Raw genomic sequence first — 12,300 nt, forward strand, 5'->3', positions numbered from 1 at the left:
CTGACCTCCTCCTGTGGGTGTTCCTGGTCCCACTTGACCAAACGTATTAGGGTTGCACGGTTTTCCTCCTGCAACCACTCCAGTTCTCACCTGGATCAAATGGCTCTTCCTTTTTCAGACTCTTATAAAATCTCTGCCAAGTCACAGCTCGGTAACTTTCCCAGTATGCTCTCTGGAGATAGGTGATCCTACTGCTGCCACCACTTGTGAAGATCTAGAGTTGTGAGTTGTATTATTCATGGCCACATTTAATCGTTTAATCTCCTGGTCAGGTGTTGTCATAGAGAGTTAGGGAAAAATCAGTTTCCAGTAAGAATAATATTTTTGTCTCTTGTTCAGGATGAAAATCTGATGGATATTAAGGCTGAGGCTAAAGATGAAGCAGAAGAGGAGACGGATTTATGGAGCAATCAGCAGGGTAAGGAGGGGGCTGTCATGTGTCACCTGGATACTACTCCCATCATCTCATCATCACATGTAGTAATCTATCCTGTCCCTGTGTGTTTCCTACAGATGGACTCATAGAAGGAAATCCCCCCGAGAGATGTCCCCATCCTCTGTATTACCAGGACTGTCCAGAGGAGAAGCTCCCAGAGAACCATCAGGTAGATGGAGCTGAGCCCTATACACATCTATATAGGGGGGTCCTGCAGTCATAGAGAGGTCATAGATGGTGGGGGTCTCTTATGTGGATCTGTTAGATTTCCCACCTGTCTGCTGTATTGTCCTGAATTGTTACAGATGACAAATCAGGGGGAAGATGTGACTGATATTAAAGTGGAGGATCAAGTAGAGCGGATGATGGTCGATCCCCCGTGTAAGAGTGAGGAGGAGGAGGACATTGCAGTCCATGTGACCAGAGGTATGGAATCATGAATGGAGGAAGGGAGTTGGGAGGTTTCTGCAGGTGAGGCTCCACCTCAGAGCTGCAGTAAAGGAGCACTCCGGGCAGTGACCCCTGTGTTATGTGCAGGAGCGGAGGGAGATGTGACTACACATAGACATCCTCTCCAGGATCTTCTTTCCATCCTCTCATGGTCCAGGCTGGACACTCGGCTCAGCATCAGGTTTTGGGGGCAGCAACTGATGCCCGGGATCTGAGGAAACTCATTTTAACCATTAAAGCTCCACAATCTGTGCTGACAAGGGGCCACTTCTGTCTTGACTCTGTAAGTATCAGGCTGATGTTGATTCGCTGTGCCAGGAACGAATTTGGCTTAGGGTTACATTTTGTGACCTGCCTGGTATTCACCCTTTAACCCCTGCACTGGGATCTGGACTTCACTTAAGGGGAACCACTAGTTCATTAACCCCTTGGAGTTGCCTCTGTTGAATTAACGTTTGTTCCACGGGAGTCAAGAGACACCAAAGTAAAGCACCAAGAGTTCAGGTAAAACTGTAGTCAGGGTCAGGCTGAGGTCAGGTCAGGCAGAGTTTGGCTGGGTTGACATCTACCGTTTTAACTCCTGCAGTCTGTTCCGGTGGAGGAACAGACTACCTGAGTTCACCGTATTCAGCACAGTGGGACACCGTCATGGTGGATCCCCATGAACTGTAATGGGATCCTTCCAGCATGTTACAGCAGCCTGTTCCTCCGCCGGAATTAAAAGCGCAGATGTGAACCCGGCCTTTGTGCAATCCAATAAATAGGCTGACATCAGGGCGGGCAACTCAGAGAAAGAACCGAGATCAGACAGAGGTCAGGTCAAACACAAAGTGTCAAATCTGTGAAAAAAAAGCAGAAGTTGGTACACGGGCAGACAAATGTATAGCAGCACACCTTTACAGGACCTTACAAGACTAGAACCTAGGAGAAAGTACCTGCAGTACCCTAGGGTCCTCAGCCATTGGCTGGGGAAGAATAGGGTGCACATTTGAGAGGCGGTGGAATCCTCCTAAAATCCAGCCACTTGGACCTCATAATTCGAGGCCAGCTCTGAGGTGAGCGTACAGATCTGTATTGCTTATTGTTCCTCACCGGCAGAGTCCCAGCAAAGAAGAGGCAGCAAAAGCTATCCGGCTGGATTCTTCAAAGATCTTGCAGAACATTGAAAGAAAGTTCCAAAGATTATGTCATTGGGTCATCCTGTTCCAAAAGACAAGTGGCCTATGCTACAGCTTCTTCAGACAGAAGGGGCACCAGGATGGTGACCTTGGACCAGTCAGTAGGAAACTAGTGATCTTGTAACTCATGAGGACATGTAACCTCCTAAGGCCCTGAAAGCACAATCTGCATGAGCTGTTACCACCTCCTTGGCTGAGGATGCACTGACTACCGTCAAGTAGATCTGACACCTGGCCAAATCTCATGTTCTTTAGATTCTACAAATAGGTCCTGGATAGTGAGAAGAACCAATCATTTGGCTGCAAAGTCCCACCAATTTCTCTGTCATATCTCCTGTCATTTCTGTTGTGTTTTTTTCTTCTCTACTTTGATTTCTGATTATTATATCTTTGTGTTTCTGCATCATTTTTGAATTTCTGATGTGGATTCCACGGCAAATACAAAGAAAAGGAATCACAACTATATCTAAATCTACATGTGTGTTTGCAGCCTTCTGCTGGATTGACATGAGCATGTTATGGACATATTATCCATCCATATTATGTGAACATGTCCCCGGCTGACTGCGGATTGAACTGACATCAGCTAGCAGCTTCATAAACCACTATTGTGAGAAATGGACAACAATTCTCATAACTTTTATTGTCTGTGTATGTTTTATACCTGTCGTGTGATCCCATATATGTTCATGCCATTCTGTGATTGTACGTGCCGTTCCATCTGGGCCTGCAGATGGAATACGCACTGACCTTGGAGGAAATCAGTTTATCACCTGAATGTTAAAAAAAACTGGCCCTTTGCAAGTGGTGATGAAGGTGGTTCCTGGAAATGCAGACACTTAGACAGCATGGACCCTCACCCAGCAGGGGTCCAGCAGCTTTTCAAATACAGTGCCAGCAGATGAAGAAAATATCTCAGAAGCAATAACTCATCTCTGGTACAACTCACGTATTTATAATTGTGATCATTCCATTCCATGTGATAAGGGCAGCGTAGGGGGTCTAAACATCCCATCCCTGATTGCCAGCATTCCCACATAACCAGTACCTCACCTTCTGGGACAACCGCACCGCTCATGTATGGTATCAGAACGATCAGCCGGATAACATATACATTATTAAAATTGTCAGGTCCCGAATACCCATTAGTGCGGACATGAAGCCATGTTTTAATAATATTTCATGTCTGCCAGCTGAGTAGGAGAGGTGGAGTATGCACAGGTTATGAGGGCTATCCCAGAAGGCTGGAACAGAATAGGACGGAGACTCCTCTCAGCTCCACCCTCTGCCGAATGGGGATAAAAATGAACTATTGGGAACATTTCTTTGACATAATTTGGGGAGCCGATCAACATTGGGTTGTGCTCCACTTTCCTCCTGTCCCCGGAAACCAGAAAGAACTCTAACACAATTCGTTGAGCAAGAACCTTTCTGCTTTTTATAATTTTATTTTTATACTGTATTGTGCACGTTTATGTATGTCTTATTTCTTTAAAATTTTTGTAACTAAGTACTTGTAGCAGAGTGCTAGTGCTGCATAGCCTTTCTCCGCCAATATTCCAAGGGTTACTTCGGGATCAAGTAGTTAGCACAGGAAGCACAGCATCAGTAGTAAATAAACGAGTATCCCATCACTCTTCCAAATAACTGGACGACACACAGTATCAGGAGCAGGCCTCCGTTTAATGCCACATACCCTACTTTTATGCAACTCTCCTATGCAAGGGAGACACCTACAGAAAATTATCCATTCTTCAATCACAGACTGGTTACAGCCCACACATCCCCTCCCCTCAGCCTGAGAAGTAATTCAATCAACAGTACAGTTGAGACATACAGTACAGACCAAAGGTTTGGACACACCTTCTCATTCAAAGAGTTTTCTTTATTTTCATGACTATGAAGGCATAAAAACTATGAATTAACACATGTGGAATTATATACATAACAAACAAGTGTGAAACAACTGAAAATATGTCATATTCTAGGTTCTTCAAAGTAGCCACCTTTTGCTTTGATTACTGCTTTGCACACTCTTGGCATTCTCTTGATGAGCTTCAAGAGGTAGTCCCCTGAAATGGTCTTCCAACAGTCTTGAAGGAGTTCCCAGAGATGCTTAGCACTTGTTGGCCCTTTTGCCTTCACTCTGCGGTCCAGCTCACCCCAAACTATCTCGATTGGGTTCAGGTCCGGTGACTGTGGAGGCCAGGTCATCTGGCGCAGCACCCCATCACTCTCCTTCATGGTCAAATAGCCCTTACTTTCAAAGTTTTCCCAATTTTTCGGCTGACTGACTGACCTTCACTTCTTAAAGTAATGATGGCCACTAGTTTTTCTTTACTTAGCTGCTTTTTTCTTGCCATAATACAAATTCTAACAGTCTATTCAGTAGGACTATCAGCTGTGTATCCACCTGACTTCTCCTCAACGCAACTGATGGTCCCAACCCCATTTATAAGGCAAGAAATCCCACTTATTAAACCTGACAGGGCACACCTGTGAAGTGAAAACCATTTCAGGGGGACTACCTCTTGAAGCTCATCAAGAGAATGCCAAGAGTGTGCAAAGCAGTAATCAAAGCAAAAGGTGGCTACTTTGAAGAACCTAGAATATGACATATTTTCAGTTGTTTCACACTTGTTTGTTATGTATATAATTCCACATATGTTAATTCATAGTTTTGATGCCTTCATAGTCATGAAAATAAAGAAAACTCTTTGAATGAGAAGGTGTGTCCAAACTTTTGGTCTGTACTGTACATTGTAGCCATTGTGTTTCTACCAAACAACCAGACGAATGCTCAGCAGTAGAGCTTTTCCACATGTCGGCCATGCTAACCCTGCCTTCTCAGGTGCTGGCGATGCCCCAGCTGCGTTGGCGACCTCTTCCTCCTCCTTTGGCAGCAGCAGGAGGGGCCTGAGCCCTTTCTTGGTTTTGAAGGTGCTTACTCCACTGCAGCCCGTGTCTCGCATGTAGATGCCTGGTCATGCAGGTTGTGCTAAGGTTCAGAACGTTAATGCCTCGCTTCAGGCTCTGATGGCACAGCATGCAAACCACTTGGGTCTTGGGTCAGCACATTGTGTGAAGAAGTGCCATGCCAGGGAACTCCTTGAAGCTGCCTTTGGTGTGCTCGGTCCCTGTTGACGGTGGCCAGTAGCAGGCTAACTGTTTTGGCGACGGCTGCTCTGCTTTTGCACCCTGCTCCCGCTTTTGCTATGCTGTTGGCTCGGTCTCACCACTGCCTCTTCCTCCGAACTCTGAAAGTCAGTGGCACAACCTTCATTCCATGTGGGGTCTAGGACCTCATCGTCCCCTGCATCGTCTTCCACCCAGTCTTCCTCCCTGACCTCCTTTTTTTGATCTGCACACTGCAGAAAGACACAGCAGTTGGCACCTGTGTTTCGTCATCATCAGAGACGTGCTGAGGTGGTATTCCCATGTCCTCATCAGGAAACATAAGTGGTTGTGCGTCAGTGCATTCTATGTCTTCCACCCCTGGGGAAGGGCTAGGTGGATGCCCTTGGGAAACCCAGCAGAGTCTTCAAACAGCATAAGAGACTGCTGCATGACTTGAGGCTCAGACAGGTTCCCCGATATGCACGGAGGTGATGTGACAGACTGATGGGCATGGGTTTCATGCACCACCTGTGCGCTTTCTGCAGAATACTGGGTGGGAGATAATGTGAACGTGCTGGATGCACTGTCGGCCACCCAATTGACTAGCGCCTGTACTTGCTCAGGCCTTACCATCCTTAGAACGGCATTAGGCCCGACCAAATATCGCTGTAGAGTTTAGCGGCTACTGGGACCTGAGGTAGTAGGTTCAGTAGGACGTGTAGCTGTGGCAGAACGGCCACGTCCTCTCCCTGTACCAGAGGCTCCACCAATACCACCACCACGACCGCGTCCCTTATTAGATTTTTGCCTCATAGTTAGCATTTACAAAGCAAAGTAAAAAGTGGTTAAGTATGTTAAAAATAATTAACCGCCAATACAAACCCTGATGTAGGGTATTGCACTCAATATTTTTTTTTTTTTAACTCTATATGACAGCGGTATTTGTGGCCTAAATGTGACAGTCACTTATGCACGTCTTATCCCAGATGTGCAGTATATCAGAGGGTTTTTTCACCCCAGTAACCTAAAAGCCGTATTTGTGGCCTAAATGTGACACTCACTTATGCACGTCTTATCCCAGATGTGCAGTATATTAGAGGGGTTTTTCACCCCAGTAACCAAAAAGCCGTATTTCTGGCCTAAATGTGACAGTCACTTATGCACGTCTTATCCCAGATGTGCAATATATCAGAGGGTTTTTTCACCCCAGTATGCCAAAGCCGTATTTATGGCCTAAATGTGACAGTCACTTATGCACGTCTTATCCCAGATGTGCAGTATATCAGAGGGTTTTTTCACCCCAGTATGCCAAAGCCGTATTTATGGCCTAAATGTGACAGTCACTTATGCACGTGTAATCCCAGATGTGCAGTATATTAGAGGTTTTTTTTACCACAGTAACCAAAAAGCCGTATTTCTGGCCTAAATGTTACAGTCACTTATGTTTGTCTAATCCCAGATGTGCAGTATATCAGAGGGTTTTTTCACCCCAGTAACCAAAAAGCTGTATTTCTGTCCTAAATGTGACAATCACTTATGCACGTGTAATCCCAGATGTGCACTATATTTAACAGATGTATTTTTTTTAACCCCAGTAAGCAAAAAGCTGTATTTCTGGACTTGCAGACATGCAGATAGCCTGTGCTGGTGCACTATCGTTGCATAAAATGGCTGCCAATCATGTATTGATATTGACTAACTGAAGAAAAAAAAAGTTCGTTTTCAGCAGTAGTTGGCTCAGGGCAGGCTTAAAAAAATTGTGCACTGCACCCACAAAACACATTTGCTGTAGATCGCGGAGTACAAAAAACTGTTCTTGATAAGATTTCTCCCTGATCTCTCCCTCACAGCAGCTGCAGCCTCTCCCTACACTAATCCGAGCAGAGTGACGGGCGGTGCTACGTGACTCCAGCTTAAATAGAGGCTGGGTCACATGCAGTTCACCAATCACAGCCATGCCAATAGTAGGCATGGCTGTGATGGCCTTTTGGGGCAAGTAGTATGACGCTTGTTGATTGACTGCTGTGCAGCCTTTCAAAAAGCGCCAAGAAAGCTCCGAACACCGAACCCGAACTTTTATGTAAATGTTCAGGTCCGGGTGCCGAAAAACCTAAAGTTCGGTACAAACCCGAACTTTACAGTTCGGGTTCGCTCAACTCTACTCAGCAGGTCACTGATTACTTTTTGTCTTACAAGTAGCGAACCATAGGGAACTGAACATAATATTGCAACAATAAACGTTATGGACAGCCAAAATTAAGGATTGTGGATAGTAGCCAAACGCAATCCGCGAGAGTACTCTACCTTGTTAGTACATTAAAACATCTTTAATGGTTTTGCCTTGTGCCCTGAATAAGCCCAGTAACCTCCATTTTTTAAGTGTATGAGTGCGATTTGCGTTACCGTGTATTTGCTATACGTGTGGCCTGTGCCACTGTGAGCCCTTAATTAATCGGTGTACTGATTTAAATGTCATCTTTGCTGGCAGCGTGTTGGAGTGCATGAGAGGCTGTGTCAGGGTGTGATTAAGGCTCAATCTGAGGGCTGTGTGTAGGGGCGCGAGAGATTACGTGCGTGAAATAGATTGACCCTTTGCAGTCGCACCCGGGTCACCTGACAGGCCAGTACATGACAACTATGATGCTGTGAGTTTGGGTCAGTTAAACCCAAGGCCTCATTGGAATTTTATAAATGTATTCCCTTTTTTGTTTGAAGATCAATTCATAAAATCCTTTTTTTAATCCTTACAGAAAATTCCTGTAAGAAGCCTGGAGGAAACGTCCTGTTATCTCTAGATTATAAAGAAGATCAAGATATCATACAGTTCTCTTCAGGAGAAAATCTTGTTACCTGTAATGTACATCCAGGACTTCACAGTGCAGATCCATCATATAATCCTCCTAATCGTGAGGAACCTTCTGACCAAACACAGTTGAAAGGCGGTAAAAGATTTCAATGTGTGGAATGTGGTAAACAGTTTAGATATAATTTAGAACTTTCTGTTCACAGAAGAAGTCACACAGGAGAAATGCCATATTCATGTACACAATGTGGGAAATGTTTTACCATTAAATCAAGCTTTGAGGAACATAAGAGAAGTCACAAAGGAGAGAAGCCATATTCATGTTCAGAATGTGGAAAATGTTTTACCAAGAAATCTAATCTCGATCAGCATAAAAGAATTCACACAGGAGAGAAGTCATATAAATGTTCACTGTGTAAAAAATGTTTTAGATATAGATCAGCTTGGATTACACATGAGAGAATTCACACAGGAGATAAGCCATATTCATGTTCTGAATGTGGAAAATGTTTTACCAAGAAATCAAATCTTGTTCAGCATAAGAGAATTCACACAGGAGAGAAGTCATATAAATGTTCACTGTGTGAAAAATGTTTTAGACATAGATCAGCTTGGATTACACATGAGAGAATTCACACAGGAGAGAAGCCATACTCCTGCTTAGAATGTGGGAAATGCTTTATAAGTAAATCTAGTCTTGTTAAACACAAGAGAATTCACACTGGACAGAAGCCTTATTCATGTTTAGAATGTGGGAAATTGTTTAGAGATAAATCAAGTCTTGTTAAACACGAGCGAATTCACACAGGAGAGAAGCCGTATTCATGTTCAGAATGTGGGAAATGTTTTACAAGTAAAACAGAACTTAATATACATCAGAGAATTCACACAGGAGAGAAACCATATTCATGTTCAGAATGTGGGAAATGTTTTACAAGTAAAACAGAACTTAATATACATCAGAGAACTCACACAGGAGAGAAGCCATATTCATGTTCAGAATGTGGGAAATGTTTTATAAATAAATCATCTCTTTTAACTCATGAGAGATGCCACACAGGAGAGAAGCCGTATTCATGTACTGTATGTGGGAAATGTTTTACACAAAATGCAACTCTTGTTAAACATAAAAGAATTCACACAGGAGAGAAGCCATATCCATGTTCAGATTGTGGGAAATGCTTTACCAATCAGTCACATCTTGCTAGACATGAGAGAATTCACATAGGACATAAGCCATATTCATGTTCAGAATGTGGAAAATGCTTTACCCAGAAAACAAATCTTGTTACACATGAGAAAAGTCACAAAGGGGAGAAGCCATATTCCTGTTTAAAGTGTGGGAAATGCTTTACAAATAAACAAAGTCTTGTTACTCATGAGAGAATCCACACAGGAGAGAACCAATGTTGATGTTTTGTATAAGAATTTTTTAGAAGGAAATTACATTTTGAAACTCCTTATCAAATTCACACACAGAAGAAACCATATTCCTGTTAGGAATGAGGGAAATGTTATGCGAAAAATAGGACTTTATTCATGAAAGAGCTTTATTTATTGTCAGAGCAATGATGATGATTTGTCCCCATGAACCTTGTTTCTTCTTACTGTATTCATACCTCCAACCGGAAGACTCCAGAGGAACAAAGTGTAAGGGGAAGAACACCCTATGGAGACCTTTATGTAATATACATATATGGACATATCGATAAGTGATCTTTATTCATACAGTATATAAAGGTGATGGATTAGAAGAATTGTTAGCAGCACTGGGACTCTAGGTTTGAATCTAAGGACAACATCTACATGGAGTTTGTATGTTCTTTCTGTGTTCTCCACTTTTATCCGGGTTCTCCACTTTCATCTCACACTCCAGAAATATACTAAAGGTACTTTCACACTTGCGGAAGGACGGATCCGACAGGCTGTTCACCCTGTCGGATCCGTCCTTCCGCTATTTCGCCGTGCCGTCGGACCGCCGCTCCTTCCCCCTTGACTATAATGGGGACGGGGGTGGAGCTCTGGCGCAGCACGGCAGTGCACGGCAAAAGGCCGCCGGACTAAAAGTCTTGCATGTCCGACTTTTTAGTCCGGCGGCCTCTCACCGCAAACTGCCGTACTGCGCCGGAGCTCCGCCCCCCTCCCCATTATAGTCAATGGGGACGGAGCGGCGGCACGGTGAAATAGCGGAAGGACGGATCCGACAGGGTGAACAGCCTGTCGGATCCGTCCTGCTGCAAGTGTGAAAGTAGCCTAAGACAGGGATGGTCAACATTCAACTCTCCAGCTGTTGCAAAACTACAACTCCCTGCATGCCCAGAGAGCCTATAGCTATCAGGGCATGTTGGGAGTTGTAGTTTTACAACAGCTGGAGGGCTGCAGGTTGGGCATCCCTGTACTAAGATGTTACAGGTTTGGCTTCTCTTTATTTTCCTGTGCTGAAAATACAGTCACTTGCTAATATAATGTTTTAAGGTCTTTAGAAAATCTGCTCTGAATTCCTTATTATTATACTGCTGCCACTTGTGTACTCCAACAGGCCTCACTGCCTTTATGGCTTTCCTGTTCTGAACATGGAGTTATGGAGGGATTTGTGACTCAATCAGTCTATCAGTAGTGGCCATGTTAGGGCAGTAGCACCACTGTTTCAGGAAGTGCCAACTATGACCTCAATTCTGGAAGTTATTTTAAGGTGCTAGTGATGAGGCTGTGTCAACCACAGATTATAATAAAAAATATTATATGAATAAAACAAAAAAAAAACATTGAATATGTATATTTTGTAGCAGAATAATTGAATTAAGCCAATTAGAATGTTACCAAAATGAACAGTAAACAAAATGGTTACAAAAATAGCAAAGAATAGAAGCAATTATTACAGCGATGGATAACTTATAGAAATTCTTATGGTCAACATTTCAGCCTTGTGTCCCAGAGAGAGCTCCATGTCCAGCATTCCTGCAAGCAACTGCCAAGGGGTACTCAGGGAACCGAGTAAGATATTTTCTTCCACAATTAGCATTTATACTCTTCCTGGGAATGTAGCTTAAGACTTAAAGGCTATGTACACTTCAGAGGCAATTTTATGATTGCATGTTACTCATTTTTTTCAATTTGCCTTTATTAAAAATATTGAGCTGTTCTGCCACAAAGGGTTAACTTTTTCTAACTGTGTGACTGGTACTTTTACTTTGTGCTAGTCATCTAATAAACCTTGGGAGTCATTTATTAACCTGGAATACGCATTTCAGGTGCATATTGCGCCGCAATGGTTACTTGTGCTGCAACCTGCGACTTCTCCCTGTTCACGCTAGGTCTTAAAAAGTGGACGTAGTGGGGAAGAAAGCCCATCTCATTCATTATTTTCTACTCCTGTCTTAGGTGTAAGCCAGGTTTTAATAAATGACCCCCCCCCCCTTATTTCTAAACTACTAAGAGGTCATAAACACTTATTTAAGCCCGATTCTTATCAGTAAGATAAGGACTGAGCTACAGTGAATGTTTAGAATGTCAGAGAGCAGAGATAAGGAGTCCGTCTGCTCCTGGTCTGATGGAAAAGATAGAAAATCCAAAGGATGCTTCTAGAGCATCTCAGCTCTGTACATAAATAAGGCCATACTTTTATTGAAGAACAATTTTTAAAAAAACATTTTTTTAGCTCAATATGAGTGCAATTCAAATAATAAAAAAATTGCCCCAAAGGCTATGTACACCTTTTTGGAGGCAATTTTTTATTATTATTGCATTGTACCCATTATGAGGTAAAAATAATTTTTTCAATTTTTCTTTATAAAAAATACAGATTCCTTTTCTCTGTACAGGGCTGAGATGCTCTAGTAGCAGGATCTGGATTTTCTCTCTGCTTCATCAGGCAGGGAGCTAACGGCTCCTTATCTCTGCTCTCTGACATTATAAACACTCATGATAGTTCAGTTCTTCTGATAAGACTGTGGCTTAAATAAGTGTTTATGACCTCTTAGTAATTTAGAGATAAGGTTTATTAGATGATGGCACAAAGTGAAAGTAGGATTCACACAGCTAGACAAAGAGCTAACCCTTTGTGACAGAACGGCTCACTATTTTTAATAAAGACCAATTTAAAATAAAATTTTTAGACGAAAAAGAGTAAAATGCAATAAAAAAAACTGATTGCCAGGGTCGCCCTATCATAATCTGTAATGTCCATGCTCCCAACACCTCTCAACTCCCATTTCAGCGTCTTGTCCTTAGTAAACTTCAGGGCTTGCCTTCGGCTGCATAGGTACTTGGGGTGATTTTTTTTAATATGCTTTTATTCCAAAGGCGTGGACTGGTTG

At 43.1% G+C, this 12,300-nt stretch overlaps 1 protein-coding gene across 1 annotated transcript; it reads left to right on the plus strand.

Annotated features, from left to right (window-relative positions):
• Positions 1-554: 554 nt before the first annotated feature.
• On the plus strand, positions 555-9,861 carry LOC120998333 (zinc finger protein OZF-like). The gene is made up of 3 exons (XM_040428995.1): positions 555-605; positions 742-862; positions 7,932-9,861. The coding sequence occupies exons 2-3, from the start codon at positions 742-744 to the stop codon at positions 9,395-9,397; spliced, it is 1,587 nt and encodes a 528-aa protein (XP_040284929.1). The 5' UTR covers positions 555-605; the 3' UTR covers positions 9,398-9,861.
• Positions 9,862-12,300: the final 2,439 nt, after the last annotated feature.

The sequence above is a fragment of the Bufo bufo genome, chromosome 4 (assembly GCF_905171765.1).
Source record: "Bufo bufo chromosome 4, aBufBuf1.1, whole genome shotgun sequence".
Classification (NCBI taxonomy): domain Eukaryota; kingdom Metazoa; phylum Chordata; class Amphibia; order Anura; family Bufonidae; genus Bufo; species Bufo bufo.

Bases quoted from the DNA above. Each gene is read 5' to 3' on its own strand.
- LOC120998333 (XM_040428995.1), top strand. From the start codon at position 742: ATGACAAATCAGGGGGAAGATGTGACTGATATTAAAGTGGAGGATCAA. The intron at 863-7,931 runs GTATGGAATCAT...TAATCCTTACAG, and splicing joins TGCAGTCCATGTGACCAGAG to AAAATTCCTGTAAGAAGCCT.